The following is a 12,513-nucleotide window of genomic DNA, read 5'->3' as shown; positions in this document are numbered from 1 at the left end:
TCTATGTGTGTGTGCGATATTGCACATCTCGAGACTATTTTACAACAATACTTTCTTTACATTTGCATTTGCATGCGCTGACAGCTCTAGTTTTATTAAAAGTGAATTTTATAACACTCTACCAATTGAACCATTCGCCCTACCGTGTCTTCAAACACCGATACACGTCTCGCAAGGATCTTTATCTATCCCATTAACCTTGAAGTGAAAGACGGACGGTGAACCCCTTTAACAATGGAACCGTATTCTCTAAAAATTTACCCCTCCTGATGTGCTTTCAAATTTGTCTCGTCCGGAATCTTACCGGCGGTGCCGCTAAATCCCTTCAGTGCAAAATTTATTCCGAAATGCCTGCATGAGGTTTATGAAGGTAGGATTGCAGGGCTTTTGTTATAGGAATAATGTTGGTTTTGCTCGGTGTCTTAAAATCGAGCCGGGATCGTAACAAAATAATGCTTTCCGGAGTTAAAGGAGGAAAAGTGGATTGTTCTTCGTTCATTTCATTGCATTTGGTTACATTCGTAGTTGGGATAATCAGTTTTGAGTGCGAGATGATGATGAGTCCCGACCGGGTCTCGATACCCTAACCTACCAAGTGAAAGACTTATGCCTGAAAGCTCTAAAGCCTTTTTCATCGGACTCATGAGTTGAAGTATTTTCAACAACATCAAACTCATGACCGTTTGCTACATCTGTTCGTTTGTCTATCATTTGTATAACTATTTCCACTTAAAAAAAAAAACAAAAATGCCTTCAAATCAGATGAATTTAAAAAAATAACGATTTTTACGTCCGCTTTATATCCGCTGCTAGGATATTTGATGAATTCAAGCTGAAATGTTTAAGTTTTAGCCGATATCAGTCAAACAAAAGGTCAACTATTCCCAAAAATAAAAGTTGACAACTTATATGTCATTTAACCAGAACGGATGCTCTTCGCTCAGCCGGCAGGACCGGGGTTCAAACCCCATCCGGACCGTCCATTCGTAGTGAAGACTTATTATTAATCTAAGTGGTATCATTATGTCTAGAAACCCAGAAATGGTAGACATGAGCTAATAGGTCTAGAATAGAGAGATGTGACACTTTACGCTTCACAAACGTATAACTTGCCAAATATATGTGCTATAAGATAGCTTAGTAAAAATCCCTTACTCTTCGTTGAGCATCGGGTAGAATTTAAATTTCAACACAATAAAAATTCAGTTGCCTACAACCAAGAGAATTTCTGAAGTTATTAGAGACTATACTTTAATGTCCTGCTCGCGGCATACAGCCATAGTGACAACGTGCAGAACCCCTTTCCGTAAATAACATTCCCTTTTTGCCTCAATAGGTCATTACATTACGAACGAGACAGGGAAGCGTTCGTGAAGCAGCCAGACAGACAGACAACCATTACGGCAAAGCGAACTTCGGTCCCGTCCATGTCTTGGGCATAAAATACTTCCCTGAATATATTACCCCAGCAAGAGAGCAAACTGGGAGATTGCAAATACCGTACCCTACATGTGTCAATCTTCGTTCCCGTACGAACTGTCCAACCTCAGGAGCAACAACTGTAACGAACCTTCCGAAAGGCTACCAGTGTTGCCATTCGGTCGATATCAGCCTGGAGAGTTACTTTCTCTGGAAATTGGAAAAATTGAAATGATTCACTCTTCACGGTGTACTTTCTTCCTTTCCAAACGATCCCCCCCGCAAAAAGAGGCCTCGACCGCCTTCACCAGGCTTCACCAGGAAAGCCGAGACAGCCACTTTCCGCCCGATTCGGTAAATCATAATTTATCCCTCTAATCATGACAAGACAATTGAAAAACGGTTACTAACCGGTGAAGGCGACCCGGGTAAAGGAACGAAACAAAAGCAGGGTTTTTGCAGGACCGATCGATACCACCAACATGGACGCTTGGCAGGACTTTGAAGGAGTCGATAGGGCAACGCAGCATATTTTTAGACTTCAAACAACGCTGCCCGATGCTCCAGCAACGAAACGGAACATCACACGGTGCGTGCCATCGATGGACCTCCTTTTTTTCTCTCTCCATCCGTTCATCTGGGCAACCCGAGGCAACCCCCAAGCCTTCGAACATCGAATGGGATAGGGGTACACACGAAAATCGTTGAACTTCTATTATTTATGAGACGTCGACCGTAACTCATAACTCTAGCGAATTTCAGCCCATACCTGGCATTGGTTTTCTTTTCGTTCCCGCTCACACTCTCTCGCGTATTTCACCAGTCGGCGAAATACCAGTTAAAGTCCACAGCGCGACCGAACTGGCTCGGTGGAAACCATGCCTGCCGCCATTCATAAGCGAGAAACTCGCGAGTGAAGGGAAAAGGTATGTTCCTGTTTGGACAGTAAATTGACTTAACCCGGGCGCCATCATCCGTGGACTGATGATGCCACGAACCATTCCAAAACCATAGGGGAAATCTTGAGCCAGTCTGCGTCCTGCTGAGGAGTTTGTTTGCGTTGTTTTGTTTTATTTGGTTTGTGTATGGATGTGTCTCTTTTTTGCCTGTTCGTTTGCCCCGAAAAACAACAGCTCGAAACACACGATCAAGCTCCAGGTGCCACAGGTATCAATAATTTATGCGTTTTCAACACCGTAGGCGGTTCGGGCCATGTGTTGTGGGTGCAATTCGAAGCTCAAGTAAATGGAGGCCTTTATATTCAGTACTATCAACAATTGATTTATCGATGAACATACGCTGGACGTGTTCCTTGAAGTTGAACACGAGCTGAAAATGTCGTTATTTGTAACTTCCTCCTTTTGTTTTGTACAGCAAGTGTTAACAAATTTAATCATGCTTGATGTTTTGAAGCTTAGAGACTGCATATTTTAGTAAATTCTCTAAGAACTCGTCCAATTTTCACCTACCGAGGACTTCAAATATTATCCTGAATAAGGAGAGCCTTAAGTGAATAAAATTTTAAAAGTTAAAAGTCAAATCATAATGATTTACACCAAACAATTGACCAATCGATAATATCGTGCATTAAGGTAGCCGAAAAAGGAATTTTGGTAGGCAAAAAGGCCCGGCCAACGTTGCCATTAAACCGCTCAAGGGCGATGAACGATGATGACTACCGAAACGATACACATACGGCTGCAAGCCATAATACAGTGAGCTCCTTTTTCATTTTCGCTCTGCATACGGTGGAAAATGTTCACTCTTTTTTTTCTCTCGCTCACCAGCTTCTTCTTCTTCCCGCAGAAATATCTCTTCTTTGTTATAGAACGACGCTTTCGGTGGCGATGCAAGCGTATCAAGTGTATCGATTTCCGTCAGTGGCTCTTCACACACAGACAAGACTTTGCAATCAAAATCCATTTGGATGGATTTTCTTTCCGTGTGCACTTTTTCTCGCTTCTCCTTCTCCTTTTAGCTACTACCCCTGTTCCGGGGGGTATCTTCACCCTGTGCCCTATTTCTGATCTACAGCTACTAGCTGTAATGGTTACGGGCGAGGAGAGTACAGTTTCGAATATTCTGGCAGCGATTTTGCGTTTTGCCTTTTCGGAAGGCGTCTCGCGTCAAGACGTTATGAGCCAGTAACAACTGATGGCTTAATAGATTACCATAAAGAGCGTTTAATGGTTATGGGTTTTTGGGCCGATGAAAAGCGGAACCGTTAATCGAGTCAAAGGTTGAGTTGATTCGATGGGAAAATCGATCCGACATTAGTTTTTTTTTTCTTTGGGAAAGTAAACCGATGAGTTTGAGGAGATTTGAATGTATGAGGGGGTTAAGTTATGTGGGACACATATAAAATCCTATTTATTTTTTGAAATATGCCAATTTTGGATATTGTTTGCTTTCCATTACAATACGCCTCAAACTGGCATGCACCAGCGCCGTGCTCACAGCCTGTTACATATTTATGCTCTATAAATCATTGAATTTCAAAGACTCTGTTTGATCGAGTCTCACTTGAAGGAAAGCTTTCCAACGACAATACCAATCCGCTTGCTCGATGTCTTCAGACGTCAGCCAGTATGTTATCTTGTAGGCGAATATAATTTATTCCAACGCTCTTCCAACGAAAAAGAAAACATAGCAAAAGCAGAGAAAACATTCACCCAACCAACTGTTTCATGTTTCGCTGCGAACAACATTGCGACGCGAACACAACACTCCCTGGGCTTTGCCCATTTTTGCTGTACGCATCTTGCACCGCATTCGACTGTTACCGGTTGTAACAACGTATCAAGTTTTAGCAGACGCTTGAAAACTTTGGCGAAGCTCAAAAAGGAGTAAAAAGCAAAGCAAGTAAAAATAGCTCCCCCCGCCGTGAATCAGCACTTCACAGCTGCCTCACTGTCCGGCATCAATTAAACATGGCAAAGTTTGGCCCTGTTTTTGGTGCGGCACTGCTACATCCCCAAACCTCTCAAGATGAGTTCAATAGCAATAATGGACCAGCACAAAAAAGAAGGCAAAAGCGCTAGAATACAATCCGTACACGAAAAAGTTCCACCCAGCAACAGCGACATGACTTTCGTGTGGAAACAATAAACGAGAATCACGCGTGATCCGCTTGCAGAAACTTGCGCTTCCCGGAAAACGTCTAGCTTGGCCTGAAACAGGAAGGGCACACTCAGGCGCTCGTTTTCGCTTGGAAGCTGTTTGTCCGATAAATCAAATCAGCCCAAAAGGCAGATTGTGTTCGTGTGTGTGTGTGTGTGCCATGTGCGCACAAGGATGATACCGGGAATCCAGAGGAACCACGCAGACAAAAGCTCTTACCAAGCTCAGGCCCAGCTTGCAGCTCGAACAAAATCAATATCCAGCGGAATCTTCTTTACCCATTTTGAAAAAAAAACACACACACACACCAGGAGACACAGCGAGAAGAAGAAGCTAAAGATGGGGGGAGGGGGGGGGGATAATCACCCGGTTTCCGCTTTTCGTACCTAATAAAGCATTACGCTTTCGTGTTGGACGCGGAAAAGTGCTAAATTGCTTCCACCATGTCCACCATGTGCTCCTCTTTTCTTCTATCCGTCTGTGTGTGTGTGTCTCTCTCTCTCCACAAAGAAACACTGAAAGTGCTATCTTTAGCACACAAGACCGAACAAGCCCTGCCAAAGCTTCGTGGCACACACACACACACACTCACATTGTTCCAGTGCGTTGCAATTCTTGCGCCTGCAGGACACTCTCGGTTCGATCGGTCTGTGTATCGGGCCGTACTATCGATTCCAGTGTCCTCTTGCATTGGCGTTTGATGGTTCATATCGATTGGACATTTTAGATTGCACAGACCACAGGCGTGTGTGTGTGTGGGCAGCTCGCGCTTGTCGATCAACCGACGTGTCAGGGTCTTTAAATAACTGTGCTATTAATAAATGGACCGACCGGGGCTGGGGACAGCACCAACCCAGTTTCAGGAGTTTGGTTTCCAATATCCGGGGGCATCGGGTTTTATAGGGTGCAAAGTGTTGTGGGCTGCTTGAAACTATCGTTTAAGTACCATTTCTGCACTAGCACTGGCTCGTTAACTGCTAAGTGTTAGATGTATCGTCGAAAAACATTTTCACAGTAGTGGTTAATGGTAGAATTTAAGAAATACCTATTATCTCAAAAAAGTCTGCACTACTATCTTCACTTGTTCTTCATAGAACAGATTTTTGATTTAGTAAATGACAAGCAAAAGGTTTAATAGTTTTATACTAAATGTTGAAAGTAGTGTTGAGTCTATGATAATAAAAATTGACCCACACACGGCTACGGACTAATCACAGAACTTAATAGTAAACATAATTTTATCCAACTATGAGTAATTGTAGATCAAACTCTGGTGCGGTTAACACACTCACAACAACAAAATTTAGCTAAACTTACTAGAGGTACCGAATCTCATTCAGGCCGTCCCGCTTACGCGGGAGGTAGGTATCCAGCTACAGGTAATCCAACTCCGGAGAATTGTTAAAGCAAGTCCATAAAAGACAGCCCGTAACCTCAGGAGGTTGTTCAGCGAACTATGAAGAGGAAGAGGAATTTAAATACATTTACGATTAAAGACTTGAAAATAAAATAAAAGCATTTCAGCACGAAAATAGTACCTTACGTGCCATTAGCATTCAGACTGCTCACAATGAAGTGGATAATCTATATTCAGAACATGACTCTGTCGACTCACTGCCTGGACAACGCAAAGAATGCGCAGGAAAATTCACATATCGAGCTGGACAACGTTTTGAAGCATTGCAAATAAATTGTTTCAACAATGACTTGCTATTTTTTTTTTTTTTTTGTTTGACTCTACCACCTCAAGAGTTCTCGAAACGCTGTACAGACGAGCGCCGTGAACGCCTCACAGATCCAACCCATGAGACTGAAATAATTCTGTTGAGCAATGATAGGACAGAAATATTTCTACTTGGTTCTGTCTGGCGATGTTTAGCTCATATTAAGCTGAGCCTAGAGACAGCGACAGAGTCTAGTTCTATAAGTAAATTGTGCATTCAATCTTAAATAGAGGTTAGAAATGGCTCAAACAACACAACATTATTTTGGACACCTTGTATACTTTTCAAGGGAACAAGCATACATTCTCGAAAAATGCACAAATAAAATCTATATGAATATTGGCAGCCCAAAGACTTTCGAGATAATGGTTAAAAAAAATGGAGAAGCAACTCCTAATCATATTTTGAACATCGTACAAAGTGCATTTCTGCTGATTTACGCTAAGCATTGATTTGGGTTAAGGTCAGACGGATGCTGGAGATCAAAGTGTCTATCATTACCCTTTAAGAAGATTTTAAACTACTCTCAGAACCTCATTCTTAGTATTGACAATAAAAACAAATGAATAAACGTTTCTTAATGAGCCGACGAATGTAACAACTTGAAGATCACGTACAACTGAAGTCTTTCATGGTGTCTTATTACAATGCTAAATTAAGAAGCTTTTACTGAAACACATCCTAACACTATAACTTTTAATTCTCTTCATCCGGATAGCTTCAGCGTATCAGGCGTTTCGAATGTGTAATAAACATGTGCACCAATTTCATTATTAAATATTTCAAATTGCTAGAACTAAAGCCGGGGGTTTTTTCCATCCCCATCCTGGCAATACATTCTATACAACAACTGTGTTGCGCCTAGTCACAAGTCGCCGTTTGCTGAGCAACAAAAAAAACCGTATCAAGAATCTCGACGTCGACAAGTACTAGCGTGACGGTACACAAAATTGCTGCCTTCATTAATGGGACACAATTTATCCATTATTACACTCACAGATATACGCGAGCGCGAGGCAGCAGAGACATGTATGGTCGCGACACAATTTCAACCCCCCCCCCCCCCCTTTCTCCTGTCCCTCCCCCCCCCCAACCTTTCACCCGTACATGATTCGATAAGCGGATGGGACCTAAAAGGGGTTTCTTTTTTCCTTGCGACACCCGACATCGCTTATGACATAAGCGTTATTACTTTGCGCACCCTGCGATTATACCCATAAAGCGAAGATTTTGGCGACAGCGACACTCTCCTGCACGTTGTCGCTATCATTTACGTACGGCTGCCGTGCCAGCCAGGCCTTTCCGTTTGCCCGCGCGTCTTGAATGAACGTTAAAACAGGACGGCAGGGCAATGACATTGCCGTTCGTCGACGTTCCGACCAATCAAGCGGGGCGTCTTAGTTGCACTAAGTGCGGATGGGTGCCACGATTTTGTACACACGATTTCACCCGTTTCCAATTCCGATAGCGTCGTGAGTTTTGTCGTTTTGGTAGCTTAATAAGGGTGAGAGCAGACGAACGAATTGAACTGAGGACTTTAATTATCAAGAATGAGATTTTCAAATGGATCTAGGGTTAATGGCCCCGATACTGCTTATCGTACGTTACGCAACGCAAAGTGTCTGCCTCGAGTAAGTATGTGTTTTCGTTAACGTTCAAATAGTTATCCCCAATTGTTTTTACGTTTTATAGAGATAGAGCTCTAGCCAAAACCCCCCCTCAATTTTTAATTGCACGATTTTATTCAAGGTTTTTTCAAAGTTATAACTCAAGTTTTCAAAGTTTTCCCCCTTTTACTCTTATCCTTATATGCATGCATTTCTAGCTTTGAATTCGGAATCAAAAGCACACGCGTATTAGTATGGGTGTGTGTGTGCTGCTTTCGTTCATTTTCTTTCATAGAACGAACAGACTCTAGCAACATCACCACATCACCGCGAATGATGTCTCGCCCGAGATGCCGTCCTTTATTCACCTCTATCATGATTCATGATGGCGTACAGGAACTAGCTCTTCCTGGGAGCTGTTACAAAAACCTCAGAAAACACCATTTTACTTTTCGTTAGCAAACTCTTTTCACCATGAGCCCATATTCTTCACGATCATCATCCACGAACCACAAAGCTCATAATCTTAATACTTTCAACCTTGTACTCCGACCGGTCCAGAAAGTCATCCCGTCATGTCTGCCTTCCACCTGCTTTTGCCATAATAGAAACAATGGCTCTTGCTATGCTCATTGACACACCATTTTCTGTGGTGAGGATATATTGATGTCCTTCAATCAAGGCGCTGTAATTCCTGCTCACGCCAGCCCTTGGATGCTTCCCCAGGCAAGCTTACTTTGGTAAAAATCCCAATCCTACCCACAATAGCCTCGAGATCACTCATTTGCGTTGATGTTTTGTCACTAGTGGGACGATTTATTGCTCTGCTGGAATTGACCTACCGAGAGCATCACGAGAACTTCGTCCGTTGATGGGTGTGCGAGTATTTTTCGACAGCGCAAAGTGGTCCATGGTTTTTCATTTTCGTTTCCTTCTCTGGAGGCGTTATTATAGATTGAAAATAAAAATTGGGATTTTTTTTTCCTGTGGTCTTTTCTGTTGTCTGATGATTCGAGTGGTGAGCTCCAACAGGCAACAAAGCAATCTTGAAAAAACTGAAAAAAAATGGTTCTCATAATTCCCATTGTATGAATATTTAATATTTAAAAAGGGCATCACTTCGAATTTAACCTTCAATCTCCTATTAAATCCGCCACTTTATACTACTGATTCCTCACTAAACTAGAGAAGTTCTTCTTGGTGATCGTTCCGTCACACTTCTAATTATACTTTGAAATCATTTAAAAAATCATTGACTAGGTTAAGGATCACCAGACACACCCTGCTTTACTTAATTTCATTATCGAAGAGCACCTACAGCGAAAAACTCCCTTTTCATTATTGTTACCATTATGCACTTCGTTCATGAAAAGCCGCTACAAAAATGAGAATAAAACAAATGAGCAAACCACCGGCAGCGGTGATAAAAAGGCATCATAAACCGAAAAACAAAAAAGGATGATTGCTAATTGCTTTCCGATAATTTTCCAATCATCAGTCACGCTGCCGAGCTCCTGCTCGGCTTGAAAATGGAAATGATAAATTGTTCACTTTAAATAAAGCTGGCGTCGGTACTCATTATCGGGAGTTCATTTTGCCAAATTTGGACCTTTTCCAATTGTTCGATTGTTCGATGAGCTTCTTAGCTCAATTAATGATGATGCCTTCCAGCTTTACGACGATCCTTTTGTTTTGCCATCGCAGAACAAAAGGTTCATTGTTAAGAAGAAAGTGTGTCTGGATCCTGAAATACTTTTCAGCACTGAGTCTCTCAGTATGGTTCTACGATTGCCTTTTGCCGATTGCTTAAGGATCAAACCGAATTGAATTCGTTTTCTAATCCAGCGATGAACACACTCGAAACGATTCAATATATCAACTTCGCTGAGATAAAAACACACAAAACTAGGTTTATCTTGTCCCAATTTCTAGTTCACTTAACGCACTGAATCCGGACGCGCATTGGGAGGCCGTTATCGTGGCACCATGCACTTACTCACGTTTATCCGTGCTCTGCACGGTCTGCTGATGGATGGGTGCCGGACCCATCCGCTAACCGAGGGGCTCTTACGGGAGGGAGCCGAGACATCATCAATCTCGCATCTCATCAATTCACACCGTGTTTTTCTCATTTGATTCTCTCTTCACACGCTCCATTTACAGGACGCTCTGGCACAGCTTAGAGGTATGTCGTCCGGCATGGGTAGGATAAGTGAACCGATAGAAACGTTGCAGTCCAGAGCCCGCGAGTTGGAGAAGAAGGTCTGTGTTAACAATTTTTTTCCTCTATACTTACCATAACTTTCCCAGCCATACACAAGAGACACATCTACCCTTCCCTACCTTAATCCTTCCTCCATCCACCGTAACATTATCGCACTCACACGTCCCTAAAATTCCACCAACAGCCAACCAATAACACCAAACCAAAACATCATAACAGTAGCTCACCGTTACTCCCCTCATTCAGCAACATGTAATTGTTGGAGGTGTTTAGCATTATCTTTCACCTGGTTTTCGTTATCTATATGGAACCGAAAGTTCCCACCTCACTTCAACATCACCTTACATTTTCACTTTACTTCGTCAGCAGCATCTGCTCGACGCCTTTAACGAACAGATTTTCCACCTTCAACTCCAAACAGAGCCAATCTCTGTAAACCTTTACCTTTCAACAGAACACATCCTATCAACATCAAACACACGTATCAAGTTACTGCTACTCTCACCACTACTAAGTGCTATCGATCTTCCTACGCTTAGTACATCACATATGGACGCTATTTTGTCGATCGTTGTCAATCGTGTAGCTCTTTATCAGTATGTAGTGTTCTAGTACGGTAGTTAAGCAGCATTTGTTGTTGTGTTTCCTTCCTTTCGAAGTTTTTTGTTTTGACTTTTGAGCCTTATATTGCTTCTTAGCTCTCTCCTATAATTTCTCCTTAAGTAATTTCCATTACGCTTTTTAAGTTTCCTTTTTCGCTTATGGCTACCCGAACATAATTTCCAATCGTTTCGTGTTGTTTCATGTGCTCTTTGCGTATTGTTGCGTATGTTTCTATTGATTTGAGGTAGATTTTATCCTGTCTGGTGTTGATTGTTGAGAGCCGTTTATTGCCATGTGTTGATTTGTGCCTATGTGAAGAGGAGGACATTACGAATGTCCCCGGAACCGTTTGGAGCACGTCTTCAAACCACTTTCCAACCCTTGTGCTATGTTTTCCGTGTTGTTGTTGTTGATTGTTGCATGAGCTGTAGCAAAAAAAAAACAACAGCCGTTGCGTGCCTGTGGGTGGCTTATTGTTTGTACAGGCTAAGCTGCTGCTTAGCTGTGGGACGTCAATGAAGTCTAGACCGCGTTTCCTTCACGGTTGGCACAGCACCATCACCAACTGTCAACGCCAACCTTCAGCATCGACCTTCAGCATCCTCGACGAGGGGTGTTTGGGAGCTGTTTTCTATTTTCTCTCCTTTTTAGCTCATTTTGTTTTGTGGTGCTGCTTTTCCACATTGAACCCTTACCAAAAAACACTCCCACTGATTAACAACAGTCAGCGGTGGAGTCAAGGACGATAGAAGCATTCGCACGGCTGTGTTTGTGCCTCTTTTTTTTCCTCCCTTCCGTAACTTCTACACGAGCGCACGAGTTTGGGAAAGTAAGCTATCAGGTTGGAAGCGGGGATAATTGGTGCAGAGGCGATGATAACTTTCTTACCTTAACTGCTACCGGAAACACCACGTGGCACACAAAACTAGTGACAGGAAAGCCGTTCGCAAACGAACAGGCGCAACGTAATCATCATCACTGGCGTCATCGTCAGCAGCAGCAGCAGCGGCAGCACCGGAAACGACCCGAAATGGTGCCGCTCAGCGAACCGGTGACACACCGCAACCGCCCCGGAACGAAGCTCACAACCGAGTCGTTCATTTTTCATTACATAAAAATGACGAAGTAATTAGCAAGTTCTTGGCCGAGCAGGGAAAGCCCGTGCTAAGCGCCTAGTGCTAATCGGAACATTATAGAACGAGCCAAACCACGCCCGGTTTATCAGCAGCTTGTTATGCAATTAAAAGTGATAAATTGCAGACAAACCCCGACGATTTTTTTAACGCAAGAGCGTAGGACAGAGGCCGAGCGCGAGAGACCGGGCATTTTCTCGACCGCACCTGATCTACGTCTTGAGAAGTTACATTTTTCATGCGCGAGCTTGAAACCACCGTCGTTGGTGGTGAGCCATTTTCTTGTTTCCGTTCCGGTTCCAGTCGACGGAGCGGAAACGGAACGGTTTTGAGCTTGCCAAACAGCGGGCGCAAATGGTTGAAACATTACGTTCGGTTTGTCCGTTTGGAAGATGGCCGACTGGTGATAAATATGGTTCGCGGTCGCTTGAAAACTGGACGGAAATGTTGGAGGGTTTCGAGGGGGCAGTTTTGTCTCCTGCTGTTTGAACAATATTTGTCCTTTCACCGACAGGAGTTCAGGTAATCGTGGTGAAGAGGATTTCCTCAGGAAAACAATTGTGTTGCAGAGTACTTTAAAAAAATGCTCTCATTAACGAATGAGAAAAACCAACTCAGGTACTTTAGATGCTTTTCAGGGCTGAGATTAATTCTGAATCTGGTTTGTGTCTTTCAAATTTTCA

At 43.0% G+C, this 12,513-nt stretch overlaps 1 protein-coding gene across 18 annotated transcripts in view; it reads left to right on the top strand.

Moving 5' to 3' along the window:
* LOC118502804 (RIMS-binding protein 2) overlaps positions 1 to 12,513 on the top strand; it is a 90,598-nt gene that overhangs the window by 32,766 nt on the left and 45,319 nt on the right. For 16 of the 18 annotated variants that reach the window (XM_036035443.1, XM_036035429.1, XM_036035427.1 and 13 more), the window contains one exon: positions 10,034 to 10,132. The exons of the other annotated variants lie outside the window; for them this stretch is intronic. In XM_036035443.1, coding sequence (XP_035891336.1) covers positions 10,034 to 10,132 — 99 coding nt within the window. The remainder of the gene's footprint in view (positions 1 to 10,033; positions 10,133 to 12,513) is intronic. 18 annotated transcript variants of the gene reach the window in all.

Source organism: Anopheles stephensi, chromosome 2 (genome assembly GCF_013141755.1).
Source record: "Anopheles stephensi strain Indian chromosome 2, UCI_ANSTEP_V1.0, whole genome shotgun sequence".
Lineage (NCBI taxonomy): Eukaryota > Metazoa > Arthropoda > Insecta > Diptera > Culicidae > Anopheles > Anopheles stephensi.
This window is presented reverse-complemented; position numbering and strand designations above follow the sequence as displayed.